Source organism: Pararge aegeria, chromosome 16, assembly GCF_905163445.1.
Source record: "Pararge aegeria chromosome 16, ilParAegt1.1, whole genome shotgun sequence".
NCBI lineage: Eukaryota > Metazoa > Arthropoda > Insecta > Lepidoptera > Nymphalidae > Pararge > Pararge aegeria.
Genome location: NC_053195.1, coordinates 10,969,446 through 10,988,586, shown reverse-complemented (window position 1 = coordinate 10,988,586; position 19,141 = coordinate 10,969,446). Strand labels below are relative to the sequence as shown.

The 19,141-nt window shown below is 35.1% G+C and overlaps 1 protein-coding gene across 1 annotated transcript in view; it reads right to left on the bottom strand.

The window, feature by feature from the left end:
• Positions 1 to 19,141, bottom strand: part of LOC120630641 (heparan sulfate 2-O-sulfotransferase pipe) — a 120,824-nt gene that overhangs the window by 2,785 nt on the left and 98,898 nt on the right. Inside the window, exons 3-6 of the mRNA XM_039899903.1 lie at positions 12,971 to 13,059; positions 12,284 to 12,497; positions 9,836 to 9,974; positions 7,702 to 7,858 (exon numbers count right to left, since the gene is read on the bottom strand). Coding sequence (XP_039755837.1) covers positions 7,702 to 7,858; positions 9,836 to 9,974; positions 12,284 to 12,497; positions 12,971 to 13,059 — 599 coding nt within the window. The remainder of the gene's footprint in view (positions 1 to 7,701; positions 7,859 to 9,835; positions 9,975 to 12,283; positions 12,498 to 12,970; positions 13,060 to 19,141) is intronic.

Genomic DNA, 19,141 nt, shown 5'->3' with positions numbered 1-19,141 from the left:
GATCGTCAAATGTTAATAAAAATAAGTAAAATAAAAAAATAGCAAAGTTCTCTCGATGTAAATTTGCCAATTACTTTGAGCTGGCTAACGGATTCTGTATATTATATTCACTTTTAGGTTAATCAACCTTGGGTGCCAATGTTTGGGCCTTCAATGTTAGTCTGACCGTTCTTCCGAACCTTCAAAGCTATTTAAAATCACGCGACTGCCTATCGGAACAACGGGCGGGCGATATAACGCGGTGGGACGTACAGTGAAAGTTTTAAAGGGATAAATTTAATTAGAGTAATGCCGAGACCAAGTTTACGGGTTAACGAAATCGCTCACAATAATCCGGCACGAAATTTTACAAGGCAGTAAGTAGTATACAACTACCTACCATGCTAATAAAAATAAAAAAAACGAGGAAATACTTGGCTTTTTTATAAGATATTATTTATATCTCTGTGAAGATAGAATTTTTTAGAAACGGCTAAGGCATTGGTGAGACTGATTGGAATCGAGACAAATTGATTTATTTTCACTTTAGCAGCATTGTACTTTACGGTAGCGATAATTTACGGTCGAGCTTTAAAATTATTTCTTTTAAATATTTTGATGGCACTGCGTCTTATAAAAGACTTTTTTAGAACAACATTTTTACGGACCTACCTACCTCTGACAGTACATTACCCTATCTTAACTGCACAGATATAAGTTGTTATCGATTCTAGGTAGATCATATTTATACAGGTGACATGTTCACAGTTGAACAAACCTTATAATAAATAAAAAAAAACTAGTAATCATTATTAAAAGAATAATTGTCTCGCTTAAATTCATTCTACTTACCAGACGTCTTGTTTATAAAAGCAAAGTAGCTTGCATCCACTAGTGTGTGATGCCAACATAAAACCAAAACCGTATGAAATTACTTTTTAAAATATAATTAGTCCATCACATTTTTTGTTCAGGCAAAACTAATTTATTTTTTGTTTACCTCGTACGTAATTGTCCTGTGTATAAATACACACTCGACTCAACAATAGAAGAATAATTAACAGGAAAAAATTACGTTCTTCAAATAGACGTTGACGCTATTAATTTTCTCGTCCGATGAAACATCATTATGATCCATCCAGACTTATAATTAGTGTCGGTTCCCCGTTTGCATGACGTCAGGACAGAAAACTGTATGTTGAAGTATTTTTATAATTTATCTATAATCAAGTCCAAGTAGGTCGAAAATACAGACGGCAAACGACCTTATGCCTTAAGGTCGTTTGCCGGTATAATTACATACTTCTATAATTTATGATGGATCATATCTACGGTAAGATTTTTCGCTTTCCTCAGTTAACTCATGAGGGACTGAATGAAGAGAAGAGAATCGTTCTCAGTTGTACTATACTAGTCTATTCCACTTGCTGACCAAGAGTAATATCCCGCGCGATAATTGAGATTCTATCTATATTCTATCGATATCTCGTGGGCCTGCATTAAGGACCGACTGTCGTGAGTTGAGAAGATATACTTCGTTGGCCTTTATTTCACCAAATAGGTTACAAACTATGTTTGAATTTGAAATGGTTTGGTCAGTGCACATTTTATTAATTAGTTACATTGTTAGCGGTGATATGGGTAGGAGCTAGACTACACTTTCGGGGGGCCGAGTTCGAATCCCAGCACGCACCTCCAACTTTTCTAATTACTTCTAGTACGCAAATAGCGTTTGAAGTAATTAAAAAAGTTAAAATATCACCTGCTTCAACGGTGAAGGAAAACATCGTGAGGAAACCTGCACGGCTGAGAGTGCTACATAATGTTCTCAAAAGTATGAAAAGTCCACCAATCCGCACTGGGCCAGCGTTGTGGACTACGGCCTTAACCCCTTATCATTGTGGGAGGACACCCGTGCCCTGTAGTAGGCCGATAATGCGTTGAAATGATGATTGATAACATCGTGATTTTGACTTCACAATACGCAACAGTACTACGCACTACTACGCATTTATTAAGAACTACATTACAGAACTACAGGTATACTATTGATAAGTGGCATTACGCAAATTTCCATGAAATCTCTAACGATTGATATATCATTGATATCCACCAATAATTATCGATTTCTCTTGCTGGTTAGATCGTGAAATTCTATTCTAAGATAATTTTGTAATAACCGGGCACGAAACTTTCTTTGAAAGGCCGCTAGTCTCAGAGACAGTTACTAAATGTAACGAAACATTTTTTATGTATTTGTGACCACTTACTTAACCTGCCCCACTGTAGTGGGTTGGGTTGATATGATTGGTGATGACCTTCAACTCAATATCGATTCTGAGTTTACAAACTAATATTTGTATTACAAACAGGCCTAAGGCATTATGATTTGAATGCCCACTGATATGGTACATATGTACTTCCGGGTCCATTACTTACAGATGGGGCTTGACTTTCTTGTCTCAATTAAATCATAACACAGCTGCCTACTAAGGTACAAGTTGACAGTTCTTATATAAAAATCTATCCTGTATTTACGCCACAAAATGTATTTAAAGATTAATAACAGAAAATCAGAACCGTAATTAAATAGGCAATATCTGAAGTACGAGTTTGTTCAAATAAACCGCAGTAAAACAGGTCGCTTAGGACACCTAACTTCTGTTAGTGAGTTCACCTCTGGCTTGAGGTTTATATCCATCTAGGAATCATGGAGGCATGTGTTCAGCAGTTGAACATTATATGGATGTTAAAAATATCGTGGCTTTAACAGCGTAGGTCTCGATACCTCACACTACTATTCTTTAGTTAAGTAAATCTTACAGCTGTCTCTCAGTATTAGTGACCTGTCAAGGAGCCGTCAAGATCTTCACGTAATCCTCTTTGTAAGTTCTCCTTAAATACCATCCATCAAACTTCATAACACATGGTAATATTGTAACAGCAGTTGGAGCGGTAAGTTTTGATCGATTATATTAATATCGCCTTAACGCTCAGTTGGAGTGATCTATTTTTTTTTGGAGACGGCATTTCACGATCAATAAAACCAATTTGTTGTCGCCGAAAGGATCCTTAAATCGTTTTTACGGGGCCTAAAAAACTCAGCGAATGAGTGAGGGTTCGGTGCACCCAAACACATAAAAACTTCGCGGTTTTTTACCAGTGTTACATAATGCTCGCATGTAGCCTAGCAATTAAAAGGACGTTTCATAAATTGTGGATAGGTTATAGGGGATAGATATTGCATACTCTTAGCAGTAATAAAATCAGAAGTGAGAAGATCTGCGGAAAAGCGTTAGTTACCAGCTTAACCAAAAAATGGCTCAAACCACTTGGACTCAGTTGGTATTTCGAAGTCTTAAAACGGTGATCTCGCACAAGGAAGCCATTTTCAGAAATTTCCCCTAAGTGGATTGTTAACATCAAACAAGGTGTAGGGATCCGAAATATTTTAAAAACTCAAGGGAACAATGCTTTGAAATCGAATGTTCATCGGAAGTGACGACGAGGTTAATACTAATTATTGTATATATACTAATTATAGTATATAAATAAATAAATAAATATATTACGACAATACACACATCGCCATCTAGCCCCAAAGTAAGCGTAGCTTGTGTTATGGGTACTAAGATGACTGTTGAATATTTTAATAAATAATATACATAAATACTTAGAATATACATATAAACACCCAGATACTGAAAAACATTCTTGCTCATCACACGATTGTTTTCCAGTTGTGTGAATCGAACCCACGGCCTTGGACTCAGAAAGCAGGAACGCTGCAAACTGCGCCAATTGGCCGTCAAAAATAAAATTATTATATATAATATATATATATATATATAATACTAATTATAGACTAGCTGGTGCGACATCACACGAGTTTGGTTTTCGTTTTTCGAATACTCCGTAGGGTCCGTTTATTTTTCGGAGCTAAAGAATACCTGAAGAGTCTACGAGTAATGTCATGTCCCTACGAAAAATTCTGTCAAGATTATTTTTGTTCCTGAACCGTACGTGACTACTGTTTTAAATCCCACGGCAACGGTTGACAGGCACTTTTCCGGGATAAAAATATTATATGTCCTATTCCATGAAGCGATCTCTTTGCCAAATTTGGTCAAGATTTAACCGAACATAGGTAAAACATACTTTCGTACCTATTTATAATATTAGCATAGATGGAACTTAAGGTTAGTTATATAAAAGGTACATACTTTTAAGAAAAAGGAGGAAAGTAGAAGACGTTGAATGAAGAAAATGATGAAATATTAAAATAAACACGAATTTTGACGAATTTATTACAATAGAACGGATACGATCAACAAAAAAAACATGAAGAAGTGGAACATAAATAGAAAAAAAGGAGATGCAAGATTTTAGAGCAATTTGTTGCATTAGGAGTAATTGAACAAAAAGCTAAGTAAACAAATAGATTAACAAGAGAGCGTGAACAAATTGCTTGTTCTTCAAACATAGACAGATTAGCCGGTGTAGAGCAAACTGTAGGCTTGATTATAGCACGTTCGATAGCGAATTACACGCTTTTTTCGATTCATACGTTGAGATCAGCGCTACACATTGTTAAGGCCCGTTAATCAACCTTTGTATTTTTTATGAGAGATTTTAACAGAAGCTTTATTACTTCACGTTTTACGGATGGTATTACTAATAATAGGTAATTACTTCAGTGATAGTTAGACTTAAGTAAAATAATGGGTTTGTGGAGGGTTTATAGGTAACTAGCGGAGGCTGAAACTTCATCTAAGGATAAATGTGTTTATAGTAATAATGATTGACGGACCAAACACGTAGTAAGTAGTAAAACCATCGCCAGTAAAACTCGCATTGATGTCTATATAACTTAAAAAGATATCTTCAAAAATGACAGACTTTTATAAATACTTTCTTCTCCTGCTAAACTCCCTAAGGTAAGAATTAGGATAGATACACCCCAAGGTTCATCATCTTATCAACCCATTACCGGCCCACTACAGGCCACTCATACCATAATGAGAAGGGGTTAAGGTCGTAGTCCACCACGCTGGCCAAGTGCGGATTGGAAGACTTCACACGCCTCTGAGAACTCTCAAGCATGCAGGTTTCAGAGATGCTTTCCTTCGCCGTTAAAGCAAAGTTGTAATAACTTAGAGTTTATACTCTAAGTTATTACAATATCACTTGCTTTAACACTGTTTAACTTTAACAATGATGATAGATACACACTCATAGTAACAACTTAAGTCGCCGTATTCTTACTTACTGAAACCGATTACTGTAGTAATTGGTATTGATAACAGACTGATCATCAACATGGAGGCGATGTTAATGAAGCTTGGAATGTGCAATTTAGACTATTAACTTATACGAACTTGGAATTGGCTAAGATAATTTACTAGTGACAGTTACTCCTAACGACATAAAACGGGAGTTTAAGATTTATGGGTAAGTCGTAAAAGCATGATCCTATTCTACTCACACCTACTTGCATCTATAATACGTTAATATTCAAAATAATGAATGTTTTTGTGATAAACGCGAAAGTGTGTAGTGTAAATTGTATGTATGTTTGTTGTTGGTCTTTTTCAATCAATCATCATCATCATCATCATCAAGAACAGCCAATGTGCCAACTTTTGCTCAATCATTGCATCACCGATTTTGATTAAATTTGGTACCTATATGCACTTGGTTTGCACCCTGAGGATGGACATATCTTCTATTCTTAAAAAGCACCTGAGAACCGTTTCAGCGGCGTTACCGATCTTGATGAATATTTTCTTACTTTACTTGATGTATTAGATGTTAACTTGATGTAGAAGAATTAACACCATTAGTACAGTTAGCTGCATATGAGTCAGTGGTCTGAGCTATCGGCCATGGCTAGTTCACACCCTACCGGCAAAGATGTCACAGTCAATTAATATTTACCTATGAAGTTAGAACAACTCATAGCCAAGCTTTTTTATCGTTTAAATGATACTTAATATTATAAAAGGATTTTTCTATAAGCTCACGTTAAACTCTTAAGATCGGATAGATTAATTTCGGTTGAAGACAACAAAGTAGTCGCCGTAAATAGCAACAGAATATCGATATATTGCCGGCCCCGTCTAGCAGGAGAGAGTGATATAGACACTAGACGTGTGTGGGTTGACGGGTTATTGCAATTAACCCAGAATTTCTCCCGAGAAATGCAGATTTCCTCACGATGTTTTCCTTCACCGAAGAACATCTAATGAATTTTGCATTAGTTTTAATCAAGTATAAATGAAATACTATTTATATATTTAGTTTGTTTGTTTATTTTTTACGTAGATTTATTTATTCGTTTTTCAAATGTTCGACGTGATGGATTTTAGAGTTAAATTTTTTTTTATAATATCCTAGGTTTATGATTAGAAATATCTTACACGTCTTAAGTATTTTAATAATATCTACGTATTTCTGCTGCAAACAAATCAGCCAACAAATAATAAAGACCACAGCTCGGTTAAACAACATAAGTGTTAGGATTCAGAACAAATCTCGCACAAGGTAAAAATAATAAATATATAGAAAATCTCATATTTTAAAACTGAAATTAATAGAAAAGCTTCTTTTAGTTAAAAGAACGAAGACAAAGAGTATAACGCTATTGCACTACTATGATGCTACAGTATTATTTATACTGATAAATACAGTATACAGTGCTTCTGTTATGTAGTGTCAGTATCTTCACAGACGCGTGACGGATTGTTGGCCCATTGATCCGTAAATTGACTACGGCCGATCAACAATCGAGCCACAAGGAATGAATATCACAGCGTGAGAGTAATGATTCTTCTCTGAAACTCCTTGTGTCGGGAGCTTAAATTGTAAGGCAAAACGTGTAAAAACTAAAATGTACCTGTAAAGGACTTCTAAGTCTTAGATTGTAAGACGCTTTTTTCTATAAAGTTTTGAAACAGCGCCACGTAATTGTTTTCGCTTAGTATATGTATATTGAATAAATAAAAAAAAGTTAAAGCTGTTTTTATTAACAAACGTGGTAAATATTTGTACGAGGTCGAACCTGGTCAAAGAACGATATTATCATCATTATTAACCACTACCCACTATAGGGCAGGTTTGTCCTCTCAGAATGAGAAGGGTAAGGCCACGGTCAACCATGCTGGCCAAGTGCGGATTGGTGAACTACACATGCCTCACACGTGCAAGTTTTCTCATGATGTTTTCCTCAACAGTTAAAGCAAGTGTATAAATGCATAAATGTTTTTTTTTTTACAAATCCCTTTAGAACCGTTGGTTTTCCTGGGATAAAAAGAAGCCTATGTTACTGTCCTTCTTTTTAACTAACTATATGTTAAAAATGTAATTGGTTGCTTAGATATTGCTTGAAGGAAAAACAAAAAACAAACACAGTTTCGCATTCATAGATCGGAGGCGAATTTCCTGGTCGAAAAATCTACGCCAGTGGTTTAACATGAGTATAGAGTACAGCAGCTGATAATAAAGTTCAGTTAGCTCTAGTTGCCAACCTCTGATAAAAGATGGCACTAGAAGGAGAATAAAAATAACAAAATTACAAATGAGAACAATAAGTTAAACAAGAAGTGCATGTATTATTGCATTATTAGTACCAACCTACTAAAAGGTTTTATTACCAACCAAAAAAGTTTACTTGTATTCGCACTTGCTGACCATAATACACGTAACGTTATTAATTTTGCTTACTTTTTTCAGCCAGGCAGGATCCGGCAAAGGCAGGTCGGGGAAGGCTCTCTTCCGTTCGACATAGTACCACGGAGCCCTGATGTAGTAGTACCAGGATATTACTCGTTCTACGGGGTCCCGGACCACGTTCACGTAGATTGGAGATGGATAGCCGAATCTGAAATTTTACCAATAATCTTTATATAAATTATCATTTCATTATCATAAAAAACATTTTTTTTTTATTATCGTTATATTATTACGTTCATAAAATTCTTCATTTAGTTCAGCGAAAATATAACACGACATTCATTGACTGAGACGGTACGAAGCTCGCCGGGTTTTCAACAAGGCTATATGGAAAGAGGTAATTTGCCGATGGGCTATTAAAGTATGTTTTCATTAGACTATGTAATAATAATGATAAGCTTTATTTCGGATAAAATTCCATAGCATTGCTAGTAACAATTATCTTATTAACTACGTTAATAATTAAAATTTTGCCAACATATCTCTTAATTAGGGAACCTGTTGAGAAGCTAGTGTATAAGTGCGTACCCACCCAGTGCCCCATAATTTTCCCATTGCTTAAAATATTCAAAATACTGTTGAAGCTTCCGCTCACCATTAACCTTTTCCTTATAATTGCGTAAAAGTCATCAATGAGATTCTCCGCACAACATTTTTTCAATCCTCTGAGTACGCGTCAGCCCATTTAATTTGATTTGCTTGTGAACATCAAGGTAATTTAACATTTCGTTTCATAACAGCTTTTCGTGGCATACAAGGTCAAGAGTTTTGAAAAAGTCAAGAAAAGCTTGTATAAGCAAGCACTCTTATTTCTCAACTTTTCCTGTGATAAATACTTTAACAGACCTACAAAGTTTCCATTAAAAACTACGCGGTTTTGAAATGTGGGAGAGAAATTACTCCTATTCTATTTCAAAAAATATCTTTATTGAAGTAGTAGTACCCAAAGGTGACACTTTTGATGCGTTTATATAATGCGCACATTATATGAGAATCACACGGTTGAATCACACATAAGTTAAAAACTGAGCTTTAGTTATAAGTTAATAATTAAAGCTCTGTCATATATTTTAAAGCTATCATATAAAATTTACTACTCGCTAAGGTTCTGTGCTGCTTGCGACCAGCGACTCCCTCTTATTATTATTTATATTAAATTAAATTTATTGAGTGTGTTCGAGTCTTACGCGAAAACCCTTGTGAATAATGATCCGTCATTCGTGTATCAGGTGAGGCGCTTAAATATTTATTCCATATCCATCTGACAGTTACATTTTGATTGATGTTTGCAATTCGGTTTTTATTTGTGCTATTAGAAATTAGTTTGCGTATACTCTTAATGGCGTTGTGCTTTTTTTTAACATTGAAGTGAAAGTGTTGTTTTAATCTTGAATACATAGTGAGTCGTTGAGTGAAAAAATGCGATAGTATCTCAACTTGAGATACTTTTGCATTTTTTTTAATATAATAAGAACCATACCAAACTACCATAGCTTGAAGCTGTATTAATTTTTAATTAAAGTTTAAGTATATTACGTTTCTTGGCTTATATATTATAAAAAACAGAAATTTAAGCGAAGGTAGTGAGCCCCTGACCGCAATCTCTTATGATGCGAAGCGACAGATTCAGCCTTTGATTTAGAAACCTTTTCATTTAAAAGCTTTTGAAGGAAGTTGTATGAATTCTATTCATTCTCGCCAAAAGCAAACTTGGAGGAAAAGTATTTCGGATGACTGCGTGATATTTTAAATCTCAACGGTCAAGTGACAAATCATTCCAATCCGATAACAAACACATTGGATTGATTTCTATTTTGGTAAGGTTATGCCATGGCAATTTATTTTTGTTTCTGGAAGTATTTTAATTTTGGAAGGTGAATTATCGGTGTTATTACAAGCACACTTCGCCTCTTCCACATAATGGACACAGAACGGCACTCGGATGTGTTCCTTGGATGCCCTGCAAAGTTTTGCTCTGGTTATAGGCAGAGGTTTTCTACTTACCATTAGGTGGGTCATTTGTTTGAATCAATTAAAAAACGAAAAACAATTTCTAGAGCAACTTAAATTATCCTCATATTAATAAAGATAGCAAACCGAAGTGATGGCAACGTCGTTTAGTTACCTGGTAAAATTGGTGTAGCAGACGTGCTTGATGTATGACGCAGGCGGCGTATGTGCTGATACGAGGCTGACTAGGACCTGCTGATCCGCGGGCGCTAATCTTATAGTTTCTACTCGCTGTACCGCGTCTCGATGGAAACCTAAAATTATAATATAAGACGTTTTTTTTTTTATCTTCTACAAGTTAGTCTTTTGGCTGCAATCGCACCTCAAGCAAGTTACACCAAGATGGTAGTGAACTGGGAAACCCGACATGGGTTCCCCTAGTTTACTGATAGATCGTAATCGGTTTCTATGCGTCCCCAAAAGCGATTCACGCTTGGAGGGTCATCTTAGGGTGGTAACTAACCACGGTTAAAGCTTCCCAGTATTTTGTCCTGCCGGGCACAGCGCAAACCACTGGTTGTTAAATAATAAAGTCATCACCACACCATCATTATCTCTTGCTCTACCCTGGTGTTGAGTAAGAGTTTATTATGATGTGGTAATTATGGTTTCTCTAGGTGCCAGAGCAAGGGGCGCCAAAAACTAAGTAACGCCAGAATTGATTTTACATATACATAGTTTCTTAATATACTTATTTAGGACGAACACAAACAACTCGATGTGGAAACGTTAAAAGGACACTAATAGACAGTCTATCCGGATCAATAGCCAAAGCTTTGCCCTTTTGCTATATATGAAAAGCAGAGTGGAGTTGTCCTTGTTTCATGACATCCCACGGCCTCAGTCGGCGCTTCCATACACAGATATTATAATGAACGCGGTCATTGCAATTTGACCATTTTCAAGGTAAAGCAATAAGTACATTTGAATAGACGTAGTCATACTCGACAATTGACTGAGTAGGTACATTAAATAATATGCAAGTCATTCTATTACCTACCAGATATCTATAGCGAGATTGCTTTTGAAAAGGAATACAAATGGATAAAGGTAGATTAATTGATAGAATTAAAAGTAAAAGTTATTCAGCGGTGATTACATGGGTAGATGCTCGAATCTCCATTTAAATCTTTATGGAAAGTGCCAGGTGGGGAACACCGATCCAGTCTACATAAATAAATTACATAAAAAAACAGAACAACTCGCAAACGCATCGTCGTCATTAATATTTTAAGCTTACCGATTACCTTACCATATCATCGAAAATACAACTATCTACGAGTGAGAATCTGCTCTGGGGTGATATTTATAACGTAAGAAGTGTGTTCAAACTAGGTCCAATTGAATACTCATAAAACATATCATGCCAGAAATATGCTAAACATACATGTATATTATTGTGTCCTATACTATTGTGTATGTCGTGGGTACAAAATCCGTTTTAGGAGTTTTAGTAGCTTTGCAGAGGCACGGCGTAGTGTTTTTATATTGTATTGTAATTATTTTAAAAGTTTAAAAATGGAATAGAATGTTTTATTATAATATAAATAAGAAAAGAAGCCTTAGAATAATGGTTTAGATTTAGACATAGAGAACTTAGACTGGAACTTGAAGAAAGTTGAACTATGTCGTACCTTTGAATTCGTAGAACAAGCTTTACGATATAATACAATAAAGTATTAAATGTATATTTAAAATAACAACATAATTTTTGCAACTGGAACCAGCAGGATTTGAACCGGAATCTCTGTGGCAATCGCAGCCTGAGCGCCAATTAATTTTATCACAATAGACGAAAAACACTTTAATAAAAAAGATAGATATGGGTAAAATAACGTAAATTCAATTTACATATCATTAATTTAAGAAATAACTATATTTTTTATATCTATAGAAAAAGTTCACTATCTAGACGTGTAATGACAATAGTAAACACAACAAGTGTTTGAGAAACTCGTCATTGACTCCGATCAAAGACGATTCCTTTTCGACTATAAACAATGTAAACACAATAATTGCGATAACACAATAAAAACAACATCATTAGTAGGTACGCAACGAGGTTTCAAACATCATTGTAGTCGATGAAACAATGCATAGGAAGGGTACCTTTTTTGACGAATTGTCTTCACCTCTAAGTTCAACTCACCAAGTAGAAAAATACAGTTATGTATTTTTTATGACAACGACGTGACATTATAAAGATACAAAATTCTGGTCGGCTTTGCTGAACAATAAGTAAACAAGACTAACTCCGCGCAGTAAATTATATTTTTACTAGGTCTGCGCAAAGATAAAATCATGGCATTTGGCAGTTTATTTTAGGATCCTGTTTTGCCTTCTCTCTTTTTCCCAGCAAAAACAAAGCAAGGATACATTATTACATGAAATTGTAACATAAATTATCTAGAGTTTAGCGCGACATTGTTGCATTTCAGTTATAGATACTACCTACGTCTCTGCCAAGCGTGCCGCGTGATTATGGGCAAACCCAACCACTGGACTGTTATAGGATATTCATGACTAACTAGATTTATCTTTTAGATCTCTAGAGAATACATACCAAATTGATTTCTTATCGCCAATCGCCGTAGTAGTTCCATGAATGTCTGGCTTCCAACTTTCGGCACCCTGTTGAAAAACAGCAACTCTACATCGCTACGCGCCGTATTGTTCAGCTCCCAAGGATCTGGTAGCACTTCTTCTTGCAACTCCTGTTCTACCTCTTCAGACCTCATGACTTCTGATTCCAGAGTGCGCTGAGGTTTTCTGCGTTCCTATTAATAAGCTTTACATATAACATGACATTTCTAGTAAGGTTCTCTCAATACATCGATTGTGCATCAAAAGAACATTATTATGTTGGTCACAGGTCTCCTTCCACATAGATAGTAAGGATAAAAAGTTTAGACCCACTAGGCTGCTCCACAATGATTAAACGATTTTTATCATATGTAAGTTATAATAAACGGGTAAACGAAAGGTTATCGTTATTTTCGGACAGCGGGACAACGGGATGGACAGCGTATAATTGTTTAACTCCTGGATGGATTTTGTAAGTTTAAATTCAACTTCTTAACTCAAAAACCATATAATTACCAAAACAATATTTTTGTAACAAACCGGGAAATGGTTGATATTAGTAGTTGCTTCAAGCTAGATTCTAGCTTATGTGTACTATGACTTTGGTACCTTAGCCCGTACTGTGGTGAAATAGAAATAAATTTTCCGTGGATCGGTAGGTACTCACAGCGCCGGTGTTTCTTCTTAGTGCTTCAAGGGCTTCCTTATATTCTTGAGCCGACGCGTATGCATGCTCAGCTCGGTCCGTTTCTATTCCTGTAACAAAAATATTAGATTAGTAGGGGACTATAGATGAAGTGCAAGAAGATCCTAATAACGTAAAAAAAAATAACAAATAATAAAATGTCAACCTGAAAGTTTGGATTAAAAACTAATAATAAATACGCGGAATTGTATCTTTTTTTAATATGTTCGGTTGCGCACCACGGCAACAATCTTCATCAAAGACTATTTCCTGTCTAGTATGTAGCAAAATATCTATGTATTTTATGTGTATGTTTAAATAGTAATATGTATTTAAGTTTATATATATATATATATTGATATTTATATACATATATATAAATATATATGTTTTTACTATATATATGTAGTATTAGTATGTAATGTTTATAATTAGCACAATTTAAGTATTGCACTATCCCGTTTTCTTTAATATGTTTCTTCAACCAAAGGTTGTCTGAAGGAGATCGCTTCAAGCGATAAGACCGCCTTTGTGCATATGTATATTATCGTTTTTATTTTATTTTTTGTTAACCTTTTTTTATATTTGTATGTGCAATAAAGACTTTTTCTTCTTCTTCTTCTTCTTCATGTAATGGGATAGCTTACGTAGAGGCGCAGGCACCAGCTATCTTTCATCTGATATAGTTCATCATTATCAACCCATTTCGGCTCTCTACCCATGTAGAGATTCCCGGGTTCACGCACAGAATGAGAAGGGTTTAGACCGTAGTCCCCCAGGCAGGCCAAGTGCGGATTGGTAGACTTCACACACATTTGTGAACATTATGGAGAACACTTGCATACAGGTTTCCTCACGATATTTTCCTTCATCATTTAAAGCAGATAATATTTTAATTCAATCTCAATAAGTTCAAAGTTTATATAAAAAGTAAGCTTTCAGAAAATCCTTTTATAATATTAAGGATTACTTAAACGATAAAAAAGCTTGGGTGTGAATTGCTCTAGCTTCATAGCTTAATTTAAATTTATTGTGAGATGGTGATAATCAAATAAAATTTACCCGACTAAGTTTGTTGCGGGCTCTTCTTAGGGCGCGTTTGGAACCCTCGTAGCTTTAGGTTTAAGTTGGCGAACGAAGTTATCACCATCCCCTTACAATTATGTAAACATATATGCATATATGAAAAAATAAATTTTGAATTGCTTAAATTAAAAACGTACATAGCTCCGAAAAGTTAAAGATGCTTGCCGGGGATCGAAAGGATACCAAGCTGTAACCACTGTGGCCATCACCCCTTATATCCTATATATATGTACATCATTTCTTATCTTATAGATTATAGTTAATCAAACCAGTGAGTTTTGCGTATTGCGAAAATACAATGACACTGTAGCACGTACGTCGTACAAGTAATAAAACTCATTAATAGAGTTTTCATTAACGACGAACAAGGCATTACCTAACTAAGTAACGACTAACCTAAGTAAGTAACTAGGCATACATCTACTTTTAATCAATAGTTATCACCTAAGAGTTTTGTTTTCTATAGACATCGCCTAAACCATTAGGCATTCGGTTTAGGCGATTCCTAGGTTTAGTGAAAACGGGCATAACTCAAGTGCCGTAGATTTGAATAAGTAAAAAAAAATTATCAGGCATTGAGCACGTATTCGAAATTATCACGAATAAAGCGTAATTTATGCTATTAAACTACTACACGCTCCACTCGAAAAGTTTAAAAGCACGTTACGGGGTAGAGAAAAGATATTCCTGCTCGTAATTACTGAATAATCATAGCACTTGAGAACACCATAAAATATAATGTAGCACATTTACAAATTAGGTGTGTAATTCACATATCGAAAACCAATAATTTGCATCTATACGTAGTAGCGTTATAGTATTCGAAATGTATGGGATTGTTGTAATAAAAAATTAAGTGCTCTGCCGGTCAATGACTTAAAACTTATGTAAAGCCCTAAAAATTAGACTTAGACTTTTAACTTTACTCGGATGTTATCTATGGATCCATAGACGATTTGAGTTGTTAAAATGTGATATTGGAGAAAGACGCTTCGTAAACCAAGCCTGAAGTAACAATATATAAGCTTTCCACTATTTAAAAATATATATTACTAAGCATTTTGGTTACATTGCCCGACGCTATCCGGTAACCGATAGTCCCTTGCCTAACCAGCAGGTCGATTCTACATCTCAGTTGACACCAAATTTAGCTAGTCACTGTGGAAAATTGTCATCGCATAACGCCAAACTAACAAGAACTAACATTACTTGTAGAATCGATTTGTATTGTATTATTAATCACTAGCTGACCCGTGCAAGTTCGTTGCACCAATAACCGATTACCGGAAAACACAAATAAAATGACATTTTCTAAAAATGAATCCTAACTAGATCGATTTATCGCCCCCGAAACCCCCTGTAGACTAAATTTCATGAAAATCGTTGGAGCCGATTCCGAGATTCCAATTATATATATATATATATACATATATATATATACAAGAATTGCTCGTTTAAAGATATAAGATTAACTGCCAATTATAGGACACGGATCACGTCTCAGTTACGGGTTTAGGCCATGGAATACAACACGCTGGCCAAGTGCAGAGTGGTAGACATCACAAAGAACTCCTAGGAATGTAGATTTCCTCATGATGTTTTCTTTCATCCTTAAAGCAGATGATATTTAATTGCTTAACATGCAAACAGCTCCGAAAAATTTAGAGGTGCGTTCGAAGAGGTAACGAGGTGGGATCGATAAACCCCCGAAGGGAGGTTGAAAAAAAGCGATGACAACGGACGACAAGCGCCCGAAAGGATGCTCCGATATTAATGTTTTTATGTTTAAAAGGTGAATTAGACGGTAGTGTTCATAACTATGTTTGCTGAAAGTCAGTCCAAGATGGCCGTCTTCACAAAATGGCGGATTACTTACTTTTCATAACTTCCTCAATATGGGTATCCAATGAAAGGGCTTGACTCGTATGATAAGCTGTGACATATTTCATATCCAAGATGGCCGCTACTACAAAATTGCAAATTTTTTTTTCACTCAATATGGCTATTAATTATCTACTAATTATTCTGACACCTAATATATATTTCTACTAACACTAATTAGAATCCTAAAATCGTGTATTTGTTAAAACTGTTTGTTATTGCTATGCCCTGACAGGGCTTCATGACTATGTGAAGGCATGGATGCAAAAATAAATAAATAAATAAATAATTTACTGTATCAGTGTTTTTTTTTATTAAAATTTAATATGTCCTTATTATAGTTTCTTCTAAAGATTCACAGCTAGAAATATGTTGCTCGCAGGTAATACCTCAGCATGTGCATTATAGATTTGTTAAAGACAATTTCCACCGTGGGGTCACGAGTACGGGATCATCCGGACATGATTCATATCGTGCGATACAGTTTATCGCTGACACCACCGTTATATTCAAGCCATCGCATCGGAAAGATTACTCTGCAATCTACGAATCATACTTTCTCCCGCTGTAGTGATAAGGTACATTATTTGAAACTAGTGGTTGCCAGCAATTTCGTCTGCGCAGGATTTCTGATATCCTGTGGGATCAAATTTTCTTTCCGCGGTGCCGATGCTCGATTCCAGAAAGCTAGGTAGCTAACAGCAAATAAATGTCGAAATAAACTAATGGGTAAAACTTGTAACAAGTACATACTCCTATCCCCTATTTCGTCCACCAATCCGCATTGGGCCAGCGTGTTAGACCCTTAACCCCTTCTCATTGTGGGAGGCGACCCGTGCCCTGTAGTGGGCCGGTAATGGGTTGATGATGGTGGTGATCCCCTACTTAAGCCCTTCGGGGATAAAACTGATAATACAATCATTTAAATAAAAAAAGGAGTTTGTAAATTGGATGGGATTTAATGGAGATATGAAAAGAAAGATAGGAAATTTTTCATCCCCCTTCTCTAAGACAATACTATTGTTTTTCGGGATGAAAAGTCAAATCATACCAAATTGCATTTAATGTTATGCCCTTTCTATATTATATACATTATAGCGAACCCGAGATCAATAAATATAATGATATTAGATGTATATGTTTGTACAGTGTTTATTAAAACTGTAATTGGCCAACTCCGGCAGGAATTAACCAGTCACAGTATACAGTTTTATTATAAGTAGGTCTAGTCTTAAAAATATAAAGAAAAGACGATCAAATTACAATGAGCGATAAGTTAACTACTCTATAATCCCCTGGAACTAGAATTGTTATAAACTGTTATAATCTATTAATTAACGATTAAAAACTTTGTTGTTCTTTTATCCAGCGAATGTGACAATAGCTACATTGTTAAATTACTCTTTAATAAAGTTATCTATAAAACATCTCATAATTAAAAATTTCCAAAATCAGACTTTATACCTAGTTCATTAAAGAGATGACCTCATTTGATATCACAAAAATATGTTGTTCTTTTGCAAATAAAAATAATTAGAAAGTGGCACACGCGCGATAAAATTATTTGAGATAAAACGTAATGCGGCCTTCGATTTTATCAAGCGTTTCAACAATGAAATAAAATCACAAGCTATACAAACCTAATAAAGAGAATAAAAGATTAAGAAAACAAGTAAGACTTTCTCTCGTAAAAGGATCAGTATCTTAAACTTTGCACCTGAAAGTTTTTATCGCATTAATTTATCATGTTTATGACGTAGAACTCAACCAAAAATGTCGCATTTTTGCTAAATTAAGGACGGGCGGTCAGACTAGCTAGCACCATTCTCTTTATTAAATGATAATATCAAATGAACGTACCACAGCTTGGCAATCCTCTCTCATAGCGAGGGTTTTTTTGAGCATCGACCCTCACCAGCTTTAACTAACTATTTATCACAAAGCACTCAATAAGACAATAAGCAAGCAAACACTCACGAGAGACGTCCCTCCACACACTTAGACAGACTCATTCTCGCTTTACTTGACGGATTTGTGGAAGTATAGTTGAAGAATTAATTAAACTGTCTCAGACAAAAATACACAACCAAATAAACCTTATTTTACAAGTTGTGATTCAAAGTTTTCTTTGCTAAAATTGCTATTTCTATCACTTAAAGATATCCCTAATTAGTATGTTATTGTATTTCCTAGTATACTATCTGTAATATTCCTTAGTATTTATCTCTATTTCCTATAACTTTTTCATAATATATATACATATATTTTTGATCCTTTTCTCTTTCTTCTGTAGGTTATCTAATTTCCTTCACTCACATATATTGTTTGCTGTGTTTCAGGGCGAAGTGCTATAAAATGGTGCCAACAATGCTAACCAGAAGAGCGGCTGCATTGCAAGAGCAATTAAAACTTAAAAATGCCCTCAGTGAACTAAAGTCACTGAAACAAATAAATGCTGATTTAATGAGGGAACAAGATGACAGTGAAGTGGAACTGAGATCAATTATTGCCAAGAACTCCCAGCTAAAGGGTGAACTAGCTGACCTACATAGCGCTCACACTCTGGTCTTAGAGGAGCGCAACCAACTCCAGGAGGCAGTGCATTCTTTTAACCAATGCATATCTACTTATGATGAAGCTTTAGGAAGAATTACTATGTTGGAGGGTGAATTATGTAGTGCACATAAAACTATTGATGACCTTCAGTCACAATTACAAAATGTTGAAATGCAATCAACAAATAACTTGTATGATGAACTACTTACTTCATCCTCAACAATGCCAATGTGCATCGATCTGACTTGTGATAGCCCTTGTGTTAAAAAAACCAAGCCTCAAATAGATCTCCCCTTTTTAAATAGCCACAATAAAATAAAAAAATACATTAGAATTAGTAAAATAATAAAAAAAACTCAAAAATTAGTAAAAAACCAGAAGAAAAGCAGTGAAAACCTGATACTAAGAAAAGAACGTTCAGTTTTGTTAAATAAGTTAAATACCTTTTCTCTTTCTTTTCAAAGTAGCAGGGAAAAATATGAGAGTGAAATCCAAACCTTAAATGATGTTATTCAACAGCTGGAAGACTCACTTAAAACTATGACTATTAAATATGAGCTGTCAAAAAAGCAGATTGATGAACAAATTCTGGCAGCTGATGAGTTGTTAGCTCTAGGTACCTACAATATG